A 15,334-nucleotide genomic window follows, 5' to 3' on the forward strand; every position below is an offset into this window, starting at 1 on the left:
CATGGGAATTTGAAAGTTTTTACAGCACCCAACACCAGCACGGGCAGTTAATACTGACGGAAGACATGGAAACTAAACTTATTTCCAAGCCAAACGCCGGTGAGAGATGCCCAGCAGCCAGAACACCCCCAGCCCGCACCTGGGGTGCGTGAACCCATACTAGTAGAGAGAGCGGGCTGACGGCAGGAGGCTTTATACCCTGCCGTGGATCTTCACGGAGAGTTTAAAACAAGCCGGGGCTAAGAGGAACGGAAAGACTCGGCTGCCCCAAAACGCGATCCTGTTGGCTGCGGGCGCCCCCGGCGGGCGTGGGCCGGGGGAAGGCGGCCCCGGGGCAGCCTCGCCCCACTCCCGGCAGCCGCCGCCCGGAAACGGCAGCACCGGCGCGGGGCTCCGGCTTCCCCCGCAGCCATGAGCGGGCTGGGGGCCGCCGCGGGGCCGGGATGGCAGCGGGACAGCGGCGGTGAGGGCGCGGGGCAGGCGGGGCGGCAGCGCGGCCGCAGGTGGCGGGGGGATGCAGGCACGGTGCGGGAGCGGAGCGGAGCAGCGGCGCTGCCCTCCCTCGCCCCTCGGGCGCTGCGGGGTCCCGGTGCCCCGGTGCCGCGACCCCCGACCCGCAGCGCCCGTCTCTCCCTCGCAGGGCTCTCTCTGCTCGCCGAGGAGCCGCACGGCGCCGCACCTGTGGATTTCCTGCAGGAGCTGCCCAGCTGCCAGTCAGCGCGGAGGCGCCGCGGGGGCACCCAGGAGCGCCGGGCGGCCCCGTTGGGCACCAACGGCAGCCGCGGGGACGCGGCCCGGGCGCTGCCGCAGGAGAGCGGAGGGGCGGCTGAGCGCCCTGCCCGAGAGCGCCCGGTGTGCATGGCAGACAAGAGGAGAGCAAGGTTAATTTTACGCGTTTCTTCCTTGATTTGGTTTTTTAAATGACTTTTTCCTAAACACAAGCCAGGTGCGCTGGAAGGGTGGAGGAGAACTCGGCTGTGTCTGTTTCACCCTGTGGTATGTGATTCTGACACGAAGGTGCCCGAGTGCTCTTGGCTGACACGAGGGTGTGGCTGACTGGGGACAGAAGTAGGTTGAATTGGAAGAAATTAGGCAGAACTGAGAATTAACTGTAGCAAACAAACGCATTCTCACCGTTTTTCGTTAGGGGTTTTTGGTACTTTTTTTTTTTTTTTTTTCTCAGAGTTTTGTGCTTTCAAGGGTCACTGTGAGTTATCTGCACGAACACACACACCTCCCCCCGCTGCTATGCGAGTGCTGCTGCTCTTGAGTCTGCTTAGCTGCTCTTACACAATGCAGTGCTCTCTCTGCTGTGGCTCTGTACAGTTGATAGGAAGCTTCCCAGGCCCTTTGCTTCTTTTTATCTTCTCCCCCCGCCCCATTCCTTTTTAAATGACTCTTTCCTGTGGGCTGTTCCTGCCCCCCGGGTGGTAACCCCCCGGAGGGACGGGTTGCAAAGACCTTGCTTTGCCCCGCCTGAATTTCAGTGCTTGTTGTCTCATGTCTCGCTGCTGGGCTGAAAGCTGCTTTGAGGACAGTGTTACAGGATGTGGTTTTGCACTGTCAGAATACAGCTCCACCTTTAAATCAGGTACACTGGCTCAGTATAGATTCTAGTTATGAACCAGAAGAGAGGTGGAAGTACAACTAATGTCTGGTACTCCAGGGAGAACAAGAGCTACTCTATTGCAAGAGCAGTGGCAAGCAGCCTGACCCTGGCGTTCAATTCTATAGGCTGTACACAAGAAACAGTAGAAGATCTAGGTCATGGTAAAGTGCTCGAGACCTTGAATTTTTACTTGAAGTTGGGTATCTAAAGTTCAGCTCTTCAAGAAAAAGGAACTGGAGGGAGGAGTTGCGATGTCCCAGGCTTGTTTACACATGTTAGCACTGAGAGATTCTGGTGGGGCTTCCTGGCGCTTCTACAGATCGGTGATCTGCATTTGTGTAGCAGCTGCCAACACAAAGTGCTTGGCACAAACGTCCTGAGAGCTGAACACTCAACTTCTGTAACTCAGATGAATGTGCAACCCACGCTTCTATTTACAATGCAAACCGAGAAGGGGCCAGACAGTTCTGCGGAGTTAAAACACTGCAAACTGCAGCCTGTAGTTTGCACAGAATGAAATCTCTTGAGAGGAGATGTATTTGCTCTTAAAGCTGAGGTCATCTGCTGCCTGCTTGATTGTTTGTGTAGGTTTAATTTGACTTCCTGCCAAAATGCTCGAGCCATGTGGAAACAGGCAACACAGCACACATGGCAGTGCATCCCTTGGGCACATGAGTGGGGTTGACTACAAGTGTTAAAACTGAAACCTTGTTACCACAGCATCATGTTCTCATAGGTACTTACTTAACTACTGCCCTTCTTCAGTGGCATCAGAGGCTGGAGAAGAATTTGCTGCATACAAGTCCACTTTCAAGCTGTGTTTCTGTGAAGTTTTGTCTGGTTTTAAGGTTTCTTAAAAGAAACCACAAAATAAAAACTCTGAGCCACTCAGAATTCTCTTTGATGCTGTTGCTGACCAGGCAGCATTTTTTAAAATGCAAATGTACTCATATACTATGAAAATCCATAAGTGACTGTTTAAAAATTACAGACAGCGGCACATTCTCAGTGTTTATTTGCAGCTTGTTATTCGAACAGTGCATCCCCAGAGGTGGTGGCAAAAAATATTTTCTCAAATTCATTGAATTGACACTTTCCAGCAAATATTTCAAAACACTATCATTGTCAATTTTGTTTTGTTGGGTTTTTTTTCTTTGTTTATTTGTTTTTTTCTCCAAGAGAGGTGAGTGTTTTTCATGAGACAGCTTGCCCTGTTTGAATTAAGTTGATGTTTCCATTACCAGCAAGATCAGATGGGGAGAGCTTGTGTGTCTGTGGCTATTTCCCTGAAGGCTGTGGGCAGGCTCCATCCTGCTAAGCCCTGTTACATGGAGTGAAAAATTATTTCTTGTGCTCAGTAACTGTATTCCTGGACTTTTAGGGACTCTCAGCAGGCTGAAACAGAACGTTTATCCAGATGGGAGAAGTGGAAAAGAACTAGCAGTAAATCATTGAAAAAAGCAGTCAGTGAAGTCAAGGGCTTGTCATCTTACCTGGTGCTTTGGCGACGTGACATTCGCAGCATAGAAGGTATTTCTTGTCTGATGTCCATTTCTCCTCTGGAAAGTTGCTTCTGTTATTGGCAGTTTTACCTGTGTGAGCATAGTTTCAGATATAACTGCATGTGCTTAAGTTACTTTCTTACCTTGTTATTGTTGAATGTAAAATCCATTATATGATAGAAGGAAATATATTGGAAAAAATTATTAATATGTCCAACCTCCATTTCAGTTATATTGCTAAAAGTCTGTAGTACTTAAAACTAGCTTTAACAATGTTTCTTTGGTTCAGTGAAACTGATTTTATAATCTGCTCTCTCTGTATTTTCAATGGTTTTATCACCTTAATTATTGGCACATGTTTCTTTTATTCCCAGGGAAATTTGGTACTGGTATCCAGTCCTACTTCTCCTTCCTGCGCTTTCTGGTCCTGCTGAACTTCATAATTTTTATCCTGATGTTCAGTTTTGTTGTTCTTCCCACCATAATTTCTACATTTGGATTATTCAACAGTACCATTGCTTATATTCCTCCAAAGAACATAGGTAAACATCTTCTCTATATACAGCTGTTGTAAGATTCCCCTTTTCCATCAGCTTCTTCTCCACTTCCCAGAAAAAAAGGAAAGACTTTTTATAAGAGTGTGGCATGTTTGAATTAACGTGATCTTGCAGGTCAGTGGGCATTACCATTTGAGTGACTTTTCATACCTTTCTTTTGACAGATATTATCTGCACAATTTATAAACCTAGTGGTAATAAGGGACTTGTGTACTTCTATACTTACCTCAAAGATTTGCTCAGTGGCACTGTAAGTAATTAGTTGGGTTTTTTAAATTGTGTCTCGTGTTGCATTTAAAATTAAAAAAAAATTACTTGTGGAATGAAGCTTTGATAATTTTGAAAAATTGTAAGGGATATGCATCACTGGGGTATGTTATCTCTGAGAAGGGCAGTTTTCAAACTGACTTTTACTGAGTGAGCACAAGGCCTGGCTGGCCACGTGCTGCAGCCTGTGCCTCTCCTCCCCAGCTGCTGCCCCTCATTATGCTGGAGCACACTGCCTATTGTGCTCTCTGTGTAGGGTCCCAGTGTCTGTGTCCTGCAGCTCTTTGATTGGAGAAGGGAGGGATTTTAAGCACACAGTGCCTGCACTACAGTTTGGTAAGGCAATGGCGGCATTTAGAAGCTACAGACTTGTAGCTTGCCAGGGGCTCAAATTTTAAACTTACAAAATTTACTTGCTTAATGCCATGTTGGATTTTATGAGGCAGTTGTTGCTGCTGTTACAAATTCTATTCTAACTTTGTTTTCACAGGGATTCCTTGAAGTGACAAGTTTATTTTATGGCTATTACTCAATAGATGCTGTATGGATCAGTATCATGAGGTACAATTTGCCACTGGCATACCTGCTGGCTACATTTGCCTACCTTGCCTTAAGTTTCCTCTGGATAATAAAGAGGTAAAGATGTTGGTGTTATTTACTGTTAGTTGTTGTACAGTTTAGATTGTATTCCTTCTTGAAGGGAACATACTGTTTTCTTGAGCTGTTTGTGTGGAATGGGGAGTCTTTTGCCTGAGGGTGCAGTGCCTCAGTAGCCTTTGGAATGCTTGGGAACAAGAAAACAATTTGAAGTATCAGTTTTTCATATGTATGCATACCTATAAGTAAAAGCCTCTCAACTATACTGAATTTGTTGGAGGACTTTTTTGGGGGTTTTGATTGAGTTTTATTTGTGCCATCTCGGTTTCCTTTGCTGGGTCTGGGTGAGGTGAGGAGGTGTGACTGTGCTGAAGTGCAGGTGGGAATAACCTGTATCAGTCAGGGTCAGCTGCTGCAGAATCTCACACTGAAAGAGTCCCAGACACTGGCTGGTACTAAGCAAAGGTGACAGTTTGCTCACTGTGAGGGTCTTTGATCAGCCAGGTTCCTTGTGTGTGTGTTTCCTGTGCATAAAATACATCTTCTCACAAATTTTTCTCTAGGTCTGTGGAAGGCTTTAAGCACAACTTAGTGCACGATGCAGATCCATTTCAGAGTTACTGTAACAAAGTCTTTGCAGGCTGGGACTTCTGCATTACAGACCCAAATGCAGCCCGGCTGAAACATCGCAGCTTGCAATATGAGCTCCAGGTGAGTAACTTCTGCTTTTTGTGATTCTGGTTTCATACAGCTTTGATGGCTAAAACAGATGTGTGCAGTTTTGCAGGTGAGGGAATAAAGTTGAGAAGGATTGGAAGTTGCTTGTTTTGGGGGTGCAGCCCACATCCTCTTGCATGCTTTCTAGGTAGCTGGTGCAGCGTGAGAAGGATTGGCATGGATGTTGTTGGCCCTTCCCCTTGCGCTGGGGACCCACGCCAGCCTGTAGCTGCTTTTCTTATCTGCCTCTTCCTCACGCTCCAGTCCTGCTTCCTGTGTTATTTTCTGCATAGTCCAACAGGAAAAGCTGTCCCAGCTGCAGGCAATACCCTGCAGGGATGAGTTGGAGTGTTCTGGGGTTTAAGCATGCAGTGCAGTTAGGAGTAGTTTGGGGAGAAATAAAATTCAGATGGTGCTCTTTGTACTGCTTGAGAGTATTGTTGCAGTAAGAAGATACTGAAAAATTCTCACTAGGTGTCTTTGGCACACATGCACATACAAAATGCTGATGGAGCTATAGATTTCCCAAATCATAAAGCACTGAAAAAAGTCTGAAAGGTTCTTTTGGTAAAACAAGGACCTACCTTCTTTTAGCCCTCTGTACACTGGAAGCAGAGATTTGTGTAGTGAAAATATTACCTTTGAGAAGATGCTTCCACTTCAAACCACAAAGCAGTAATTACAGACTTCATAAATTACAGTGAGTTGCTTTCTGCTCTAATGAAGTTCACAGTCATCTATTTTCATCATAGAATCAGAAATTCCTTTACTTGCTACACTTTTGCCTCCAGAACACACATCTTAGAAGAACTAGCCCCTTAATATTACTGTTTGATGGACATAAATCCTCAGAAAATACTCTCATATAGGTGTTATGTGGGTTTGCCCAAATTAAATTACCCTCACAGGAGATACTGTATTTTCCTGTCAGTTAAGGTGAAATACACCAAGTTTACATGACAAGCTGCTCAAGACTGAGTTTTCCTTCATAAAGAATAGAAGGGATTTTGAACCATAGTTACTTACCTGCAGAAGTAACGAGATTAGTGACTGGTTTACCCATTTCAGAGTTTAGTTTCCAGCTGAGAGCAGTCTCTCAACAAACAGGCAAACTGTCTGTCCTCAAGGAAATGTGTTACTGATACAGTAGAGAGAAGAGGATTGCAGGACTCTTGTCTTTGGCTACAGAGCCCTCAGCTCGAGGAGGGTGAGCACACAGGTGCTTCCATCTCTGCAGGGACCTGTTTTGTGAAGGAAAAGACATTCTGTTCTGTGTGCTTGGGCAGGCACTGGACTGACTCTCCTGGAACAGGCTACAGATTTGCACTTCTCAGGGGGAGAAGACATGGTGTTAAATGTTGTATGCTGCATCAAAAAACTGCATCTCTTTTTTCTTTTCTTTGTAGATGGACTTGCAGGAAGAAAAACTGAAGCAAAAAATAGCTGAGAGGAGAACGGAAGAAAAGCTTCGCATCTACTCTCTGAGAATATTTATAAATATAATTGTCATTGCCATTTTATCAGGATGTTTTTACTCAATTTATAGAGTAACTGTCTTCTCTCAAGAAAACTCCAATGTGAGTATAAGAAATGAGACTAGGACAGATTTGGTGAAGGCTGGTGATTACAGCAAGAGGAACTATTGTGCAAGAGTCAAGTATCTTAATATAGCACCTTTCATGCAGGGATCTGAAAATGCTTTCTACAGACTTAGATATTTTTTTTTAGTAGATGAGAGCAGGAAAGATCAAGAACCATGTGCCAAAAAAGCCTCCCCAGTGATGTCTCCCATTGCTGCAGAGGCTTCAGTGTTGAGTGCCTTGGAGCTGACAAGAAGAGCAGCACTCACTGCATTTCCCTTGTAACTGTGCTCACCTCACTGACCTGCTGGGTCTGGACAGTGAACTGGCTGGGAGAGCTGACCTGGTTAAATCAAACTTCATCATGATCAGTTTCACGTCATCTGGTTCACTGTCAGCTGCAAAAATGCACTTCAGGGGAAGGCAGAGTGAAGATTGTGATCTGTCTTGTGGCTTGATTACCCAGTGTGGAGAAACAGGAAGGCTTTGATCACACAGCAGTTTTTAGAAGCAAATGTTCTTGCATCACTAGCAGAAAGAATCAGGTTGAGTTGGTTTCACCTCTGGCAGGACAAGCAGATGGAAAGAGTGGTTCAGAAGAAGAACAAAGCAAACAAACTTCTGGTTGTGACAGCTTCACAAAAGTAATTGACTTCTCTCTAGGACCCCAGGGTTTGATTAGTCTGGTAGAAATGGGGACCACAATTTTTTTCTCCTCTGTGTAAGTTCCTGGTGTGATGGATTTAACTGTTCACAAGGAAAGTTGTGCTCATGGTGGACCTAACTGTGAACTTCTGTAAACTGCCAGGATTGCAGGGACAGAAGCAGGAAATGGGGGCTAAATGAGTTTATGTGTCAGAGATACTGTTTGAGGGCAGAGAAGAGGACTGCACAACACTGAACAACTTCAAGAACAGCTTCACTTACTGTGGGCTTTAAGTAGAAGGGCTGATATCTTGACCTTGTCTTAATGAGCAGTTAGAGGAGCTTGTCAGGATGGTAGGAAAGTCCATCCTGAGTTGCTTAGCACCAGTAAGACTAAATTGAAAAGTGTCTGCGCTTGGAATAGCTGTAAAACCTGGTAGTCTTGGTGCTGGTTAGCAACAGTCAGACACAAACCTTGGTGAGTTTAACCTCTTTAAACAGAAGCTTTAAGGAAGCTCAGAAATACTCTTACCTGGAGGGGGAGGGAGGTCCTGATGAAAGGAGCAGGAGAAATCAAGGGTGTGTAGCAGCAAACTGCACAGATAGCAGGGATCAAGCTCCTGTAAAGGAGAGAGATTTGTTCTCCATGAAATTTGCTTGTCTGGAGGTGTTCAGAGTCAGGCCTGGGTTTGCCATTCATGTTACACCTGGTGTTGATTCTTGTTGCCAATGTAAATGTCAGTGGAGGATGAAGACAGAGTAAAAGATGCTGCCTGGATCCTGGGCAAGGCAGGCTGGTGTGTAGCTGGGGACAGCATGCTCAGGAAGGTGTGTTTCTCTAAGCATTGTGTTTGTCTCATCTCTTCTCCTGCAGGACATTGGCAATGCAAACTTCCAGGTTAATCTCTTAGTGCAGTATTTGCCTTCCATGGTGATCACACTGGCCAACTTCATCGCTCCTCTGATCTTTACATTTCTGATCAAATTTGAAGAGTATACACCGGCCTTTGAAATCAAGCTGACACTCTTGAGGTAAAGATCTTTTTATTGTGGCTTTGGATGTTTCAACCACTTGTTCTTGTTAGGCTATATATATTGTAACATTGAAATGTCAAGAAGCAGAGAAGCTGGCACTGGAAACCAAGGAGGCATTGTTTGGCCAATGTTTAGTTGGAAACTTTAAATCTGGGAACAATGTGTTTTTGATGACAGTACACGGCAGTCATCTCAGTGTCCAAGTTTTTTTCTTGGCCCCATTTAGCTGTGTGGTCTGGACATCTTCAACCTGAATAAATAGTCAGTAGAGAACTTGTGGCTGCAGAGCTGTGGATTCACTGCTTTGTATGCAGCAGTTCCCTGAATGAGCAAAAGTGAGTGTACAGCAGTGACTGAAGCACAGCTTGCTAAAGGCAGAAGTTAAAAGTTTTGGGGTAAAAGATGTGTCAGTGTAAGAGCTGGTGTTTGGTAGCTTAAGGCAGTAAGATCTGGGTTGAAGCACCTGAACTCTGCAAGTCCATGCTTTGTATTTGTGATTTGGCCAAGTGCTTCAGAAGGCCTGAAGCTACATGAAATGGAAATGCATGAACAGTACTTGAGGGAATTGCAACCCATTGCAGCATCAAGATCTGCAGCTGAAATGGCTGATCTAGGAACACTACTGAGAAAAGAAATGAGGGGCTATAGCCTAAAGCTGGGAAGGTCAAAAGCAATTTTAACTTACTGCTAAGGAAAGAAATGTGTTTATTATCTGGCTGGCTGCCTGTTAAAGGTCTGCATGACCCTTCTGTGTTTTAAGGCTTCCTTGGACTCCTGTACAAGGTGAGAAAAGTGTTAAATGGCTGTTTTTTGGCACATTTGGAGTTAGGTTTTGCCTCTATTGCAGGTGTGTCTTCGTACGGTTGGCCAATATTGGCGTTCTCTTGTTCTCACTGTGGAGTCAGATCTCCGACTGTGGCAGTGACAAGTGTAAGCCCTGTGGATACAATTACAAACTCTATCCTGTAAGCAGATTTATCTTGGTGTTTAATCATCTGAGCTTGTGAAAGGAGATTTGTTTCCACGAGAGTTGCTTGTCTAGAGGTGTTCAGTAGGAGCCCTGGGGTTGCTATTCATGCTACACCTGGTGTTGATTCCCACTGCTCAGTGCAAAGCAGTGCAGTGGTTACACATCTGTCCTTTGCTTGTCTAAAACTCTGATTAGAGTTAGTCCAGTGGCAGATGATTCCTTAGTACAGACTTTCTGTCCACCATGAGGATTGTCTGAGGTAGCTGTGTTTTGGAGATGTTGTGCTACTGCCTTTTGTGGCATTAAGGCAAATGGGTTTTCCTCAAAAGAAAACAAAAGCACCCCAAAAAAACTCCCCAGCCACCAAAACCAAACCAAACACAGCCACACCCCCCCTGCCCCACCTCACAGAGAAACCCCAAAACCAAACAAAATAAAAAAGTGAAAAGCTTAGCATGGGAACTTTGAAACACTTGAGTATTTTAGAAATTGGAGTTAATAGCATTTGAACCTTCATGGTGTTAACTGAGATGATTATTGCTTTAGTAGTAGACAGATTGTTCACTTGTTTATTTAGACTTCTAATCTTGTTTTTCTTAACTTGTTTTTACAGTGCTGGGAATCTGATGTTGGGCAAGAAATGTACAAACTGATGATATTTGATTTCATTGTAATTCTTGCTGTGGCCCTGTTTGTAGACTTCCCCAGAAAGTATGTATCTCTGCTTTTTGAGCATATTTTTACAAATGATATATGAAACACATTTTCTTTTTTCTGCTTTAAATTCCCCATACTGCTAACCAAATTACTAATTTAAAAATAAAGCACAAACATATTTCTGGTGGTTTGAGCACCTGTTTGCTATTCACGTGGCTGTATAGGCTTTGATATTTGAGAGCTTTTTGCTTCAGACCTTTTCTGTTATGTTGTCTAATGCTTCAATGCTAAGTTGTGTGTGTTTCAAATGTGTTAGAATGCATCTCAATTCTACAACTTCAGTTTAGGACTAAAAATATTCGTTGGTTTCAGGTTGTTAGTAACTCATTGCTCTTGGAAGCTTGTTCAGTGGTTTGGAGAGAAGGAATTTGCAATTTCTGACAGTGTCCTGGAAATCATTTATGGGCAGACTATTTGCTTCATTGGAACCTTCTTTTCACCACTTCTCCCTGCAATAGCAACTATAAAATACTTCATCATCTTTTATGTTAAAAAGGTAATGAGGGCATGTGCTTGATAAAGAATTGAGTACATCTCTGTGGTTTTTGTAATGCAGGCATATAGATATGCAGGGATTTAAAACCAAAAAAAAACCCTAAAACCACCTGTAGATGCAGTGGATGGATTGAGCCAATGATATTCCATTTTCAGTAAGGGTTTGTGCTTTTAACAGACAGTAGAATTTTGCTTTGAAATCAAGCAAAGCCACATTTCAATTACCACTTCTCAAATTATTTGTCTTTATTTAAAAGAATAGCTTTTTATGTAACAAAGTTAGTTTATAAAACTTCTGTGCAGTAATCTGTTTACTAGCAACACAGCTTAAAACTTGGACAAAATTTTGCAAAACTGCTAAAAATTTGGGACCAAAATGGAAAATCTAAGCTGGGTTGGATGTTTATGTGATTTCTGACTATCAGAAGTTTTGCTCAGTGACCACACAGCTCCTTCTGTGCCTCCAATTCTTGCTGATACTTTAGGTCTTGCAAGAGGGGATGTATCCAGAGAAGCTGTGGCTGAACAAAGCCAACAGCAGTGCCATGGGTCCTACACCAAATGGTTGGTGCTGTTGACTCTGTGCACGTGTGTGAGGTCCTCTGGATCAAATTCTTACACAAATTAGGAGACACTGACTTATACCAAAGTGTGAGGCAATCTTGTCTTAGCCCTTCCCAGCCCATACATATCAAAGGAGGTGGTTGTGTGGTGGCATATTAGAGAATGGAAAATTCAGTTGCTGGGGGAAGTATATTTGGGTGTATCTCTGGATAGATGTACTGGTGACAGTTTCACTCACCTTCCCTCTTCAGATTGTTTTGATACACACACGTAAACCTGCAGCAAGGCCTGTAAGGGCATCAAGTTCCAACTTTTTCTTCCTGGTGGTGCTGTTGATTGGGCTCCTCTTGGCTTTTGTCCCTGTGGGATTCAGCATAGCACGGTAAGTGACAATGTTTTGTTCTGTGAAGTTGAAACTTGTTCCAAGCTTGTCAGTTCTGTAAAAGCACACACACAACTTTAGAATGATTAATGTAATAAAATCTATAGGGTGTAACACAAACTTATAGCTTAGTTCAGGAAAACAAAAATTACAGTTTTATAGACATAGGACACTTACTGCATCACCAAACTGGTGCTGGGTTTGTGCTGGATTATTTTATCTTTACATTTTGGTGTAATATCATTCTGTTCTGCTTCTTTGACAGAATCCCCTCTTCCAAGGCTTGTGGGCCATTCAGGAATTTTAACACTTCATGGGAAGTTATTCCAGATACAATACTTCAGTTTCCAACAGGCCTGCAGCAGTTCCTTTTTGGCATTTCATCAGAAGCCTTTGCAGTGCCTTTTTTTGTGATCCTTTGGTGAGTACTGTGAAGATTTGATTCCCTTATTCAGCTTCATTTCCTTCCTTACTCATATCAAGCATCTGTTAGGCCAAATTTTCCCTTTGCAGTCAAAAGCATCAAAACCCGTAGGAATCCTCAGCCCTTTTGTCTTTGCCCATGTGTTCACATTCACGAGCTTCCATTTCCTCTTGCACATCCCATATTCAACCATGTCCTTCTCAAAAATGTTAACTGTGAATCCTCTGCAAATTAGTACTGTAAGCCCTGTGGTCACTACTCCTATCCACAAACCCCAGTCTGAAAAAACAAAACTCCCAAAGCAGTCATTCTGTAAGATAAAACTCAGTGTAGAATCATAGAATTTTTAAGGTTGGATGTCACCTGCAGAGAGAGTTTAACTCAATTCTCCTGTTCAAAACAGGGTCAAGTAGAGCAGGAGCCATACCCAGTTAGATTTTCAGTATCTCCAAAGATACAGAGCCTGCACAACACTGTTCCAGGGTCTGGTCAGTCTTCCAATAAAAAGAGGTGTTTTTCTTAAGTTTAAATGGAGTTTTTTGCATTTCAGTTTAGTTAAACTGTTTGCAAATTTTGGAGCCTTATTACCTGATGCTTTCTCAAACTTCTATGCTTGAAAAACCACGTGGCTTATTTAGGACTCCACCCAGCCCTTCCTTTTTGTAGCACACATTTATGTGTTCTCCTGAACTGAGCTTGTTATTACATACACAGGAAATCTCAAGTCCTCCCTTTTTGTTTGCTGTTTACAGCATCATTTTGTTCTGTGGTTTTGTTTGTAGTTTACAGCATCATTATGTTCTCAGTTTTTGTTTGTTGTTTACAGCATCATTATGTTCTCAGTTTTTGTTTGTTGTTTACAGCATTATTATGTTCTATGTTATTGCCTTGGCTCGAGCACACAAACGAGTGGTTGAACAGCTGAGAGAACAACTGGTTTTGGTAAGATCTGACCCAGCACTTTACTCACACAACAAAGAGAACTTCAGGGGTACAGAAATGAGACGAATATTGGTTTTCATAGTCTCCTGGATATTTGGTGTTTGCAACAGGCAGTAAAGAATGTTTTACAAATTACCCAGAAAAAATAACCAAAGCATTGTGGAATTTCTCAGTGGAGTTGATTTTCTTGGGTACCAGCTGCAACTGCAACAAGGTCTGTTTATATCAGGCAACACACATGCAAGAGATGTGCCCCTGAGAAGCTGTGTCCCTGTTTGTCATCTGTTGCCTTATTTAAATCCAATTATCTGCATGTTTTTTCTTCTGCCAAAGAACCTGAATCCTGTGTTTCCTGTCCTCTCCACCATCTTGCACAACCTCCACTTCTGTTTCCTTCTCTGCCCTCACAAACAGGCACCCAACTCCTTACCCTGCCCTCCAGGTCTGTATTTCTGCTGCATCTTTTTGGTCTTGCTCTTGAGTTTAGGCCCAGAAATGCTTGAGCAGGTACTGAAAGTGGAACAAGTCAGCACTGAGAGCCCTTTGGAGAAGATGGCCAGTGCAGAAAGACAGAGACTTCTCACTTTCTTATTGAATAGCCCATTTCTGGATATGTGCTTCTTTCAGATATGGCATTTAACAACCTGTGTGCAGAAAAACACTTACTGGGGAGAGCTTTTTCAGGAGTGAGGAATTTAGGAACAAAAGCCTTCCTGCTTTTTGAAGTGCTCACAAATCAGCTGGGAATTGTAAAAATTCTTCTGTGATTTTTATTTTCGTTTGCTTGCTCTTGTTCAGCTTCCTGGAAGCATGGTTTTAAATTTGAGGTGTGTGAGATGTTTTTACTACGCTCAATGCAGAACTGTTAGTGTGTAACCTGAGGTGAGATAAAGGAAGTCAAGGCCGTTGTGAGCTTGAAATTGTTCAGGCAGTTGAGAGTGTGCTAGGGGAGTACAATTGGTGAGTGCACCTATGTCTAATGAAGAAATGAGCTGTTGTAGATGACTTGTATTAACACTGTTCATGCAGAGCATTCTTGTTCTTCTGTCTTTCCAGGAAAGTCGTGACAAGATGTTCCTAATCAGAAAAATAACAGAAGCTCAGAAGTAACCTTGAAAACCACGCAAGCCCAAAGAACTTGACTTCCTGAAACTCCCAGAACAAGAAGATAAGAGCAGAAGTATTTGCATCCTCTAAAACCTGAGCAGCTGACTGGCACCGTGGGACTGTGGTCTGTGTAATGGGTGCTTGTGGTCTGAGGCTTAATGTTTCCAAAACTTGGAAATTCAGCTGACTTATACTGTGTTAGAGCTGTTCAAAAAAGGATACTTCACGGTCATACAGCTTCAGGGTTGTTGGGATTTGATCCCTATTTTTCAGGGAGTTTGCATAAAATGTGATCAGAACTGAAACCCTTTTGTACTGTTTTTACACATTACACTGTAAGAATCCTGAGAGAGGGAAAAGGTATGGTTTTATATGTTTCCAATGCCTTTCATTTGCTTTGATTTTAAAAACAAGTATGTATGGAAGTATGTTGAAATAGTGCATAGGAAAAGAAAGTATGGCATGGGTTTGAAATTGATATTTTTAGAGGTGAGGGTTTGCCATTTATGCTGGTCTGAAGTAGAAAGAGCAGTTGAACACTGGATAACTGATCATAAAATGGTTCAGAGATAACAAACTGATAAAAGAGCTCTGAATAAACACTTGGGGTAGGAAAAAGCCAGCAGGCACAGCACTACTGGGTCACCAGCCTTGCTGCTGTGGAGGGGCTCTCTCTTTTTTTTAATGTTTTAAGTCATTATTATTTGTTTTTTTTTTTTTCTTGTATGAACATCTTGACTACTGGTCTATGTGTTTTAAAATGTGAATATTTCAGAGTTAAATTATTGCTTGGCAATAGTGTGCCAGTACTCCTTAATTTCTCATTTTATCTGTCTTACCTGAACTGCTGGGAGCGTGTGTATCAGACAGCCGTGTGTCCCTGTAGGCCACTAACCCAGTCCTTTATTTGAAGACTGTGATTAAGGATTTCTTGTACAAAACTTTTATTGTTTGAAATCTGCGTTAGTCCGTTCTTAGTTAATGTGAAACACTATCTTTTTAATATAATATTTTGGAATGATTTCTGTGCTCATTTTAAAGGAATGACCGTTCAATAAACGCTATTTATTTTATCATAGCGCCTGGCGCCGTTCCCTTGCTGTGCCCGTGGGGGCCGCCCTCAGCGCCGCTCCCTCAGCGCCGCTCCCGCCGCAGTTCCCTCCTCGCCCGCTAGGGGCCGCCCCTCGCTCCCATGGCAACCACGCAGCGGGCTTTGATTGACAG

The 15,334-nt window shown here is 43.3% G+C and overlaps 1 protein-coding gene across 1 annotated transcript; it reads left to right on the top strand.

Annotated features, from left to right (window-relative positions):
* Window positions 1-411: 411 nt before the first annotated feature.
* TMC7 (transmembrane channel like 7) lies at window positions 412-15,130 on the top strand. The gene is made up of 16 exons (XM_058035656.1): window positions 412-463; window positions 641-881; window positions 2,991-3,139; window positions 3,486-3,653; window positions 3,833-3,918; window positions 4,426-4,571; window positions 5,096-5,243; window positions 6,656-6,826; window positions 8,349-8,506; window positions 9,357-9,474; window positions 10,093-10,190; window positions 10,509-10,692; window positions 11,507-11,637; window positions 11,903-12,058; window positions 12,925-13,003; window positions 14,060-15,130. Exons 1-16 carry the CDS (start codon window positions 412-414, stop codon window positions 14,111-14,113), a joined length of 2,139 nt encoding a protein of 712 aa, XP_057891639.1. The 3' UTR covers window positions 14,114-15,130.
* Window positions 15,131-15,334: the final 204 nt, after the last annotated feature.

The sequence above is a fragment of the Melospiza georgiana genome, chromosome 16 (assembly GCF_028018845.1).
Source record: "Melospiza georgiana isolate bMelGeo1 chromosome 16, bMelGeo1.pri, whole genome shotgun sequence".
NCBI classification, from domain to species: domain Eukaryota; kingdom Metazoa; phylum Chordata; class Aves; order Passeriformes; family Passerellidae; genus Melospiza; species Melospiza georgiana.

Excerpts from the sequence above, each read along its gene's own strand:
- TMC7 (XM_058035656.1), top strand. The coding sequence starts at position 412 with ATGAGCGGGCTGGGGGCCGCCGCGGGGCCGGGATGGCAGCGGGACAGC. Across the intron at positions 5,244-6,655 it reads GCTTGCAATATGAGCTCCAG|ATGGACTTGCAGGAAGAAAA; the intron begins GTGAGTAACTTC and ends TTTTCTTTGTAG. Across the intron at positions 8,507-9,356 it reads ATCAAGCTGACACTCTTGAG|GTGTGTCTTCGTACGGTTGG; the intron begins GTAAAGATCTTT and ends CCTCTATTGCAG.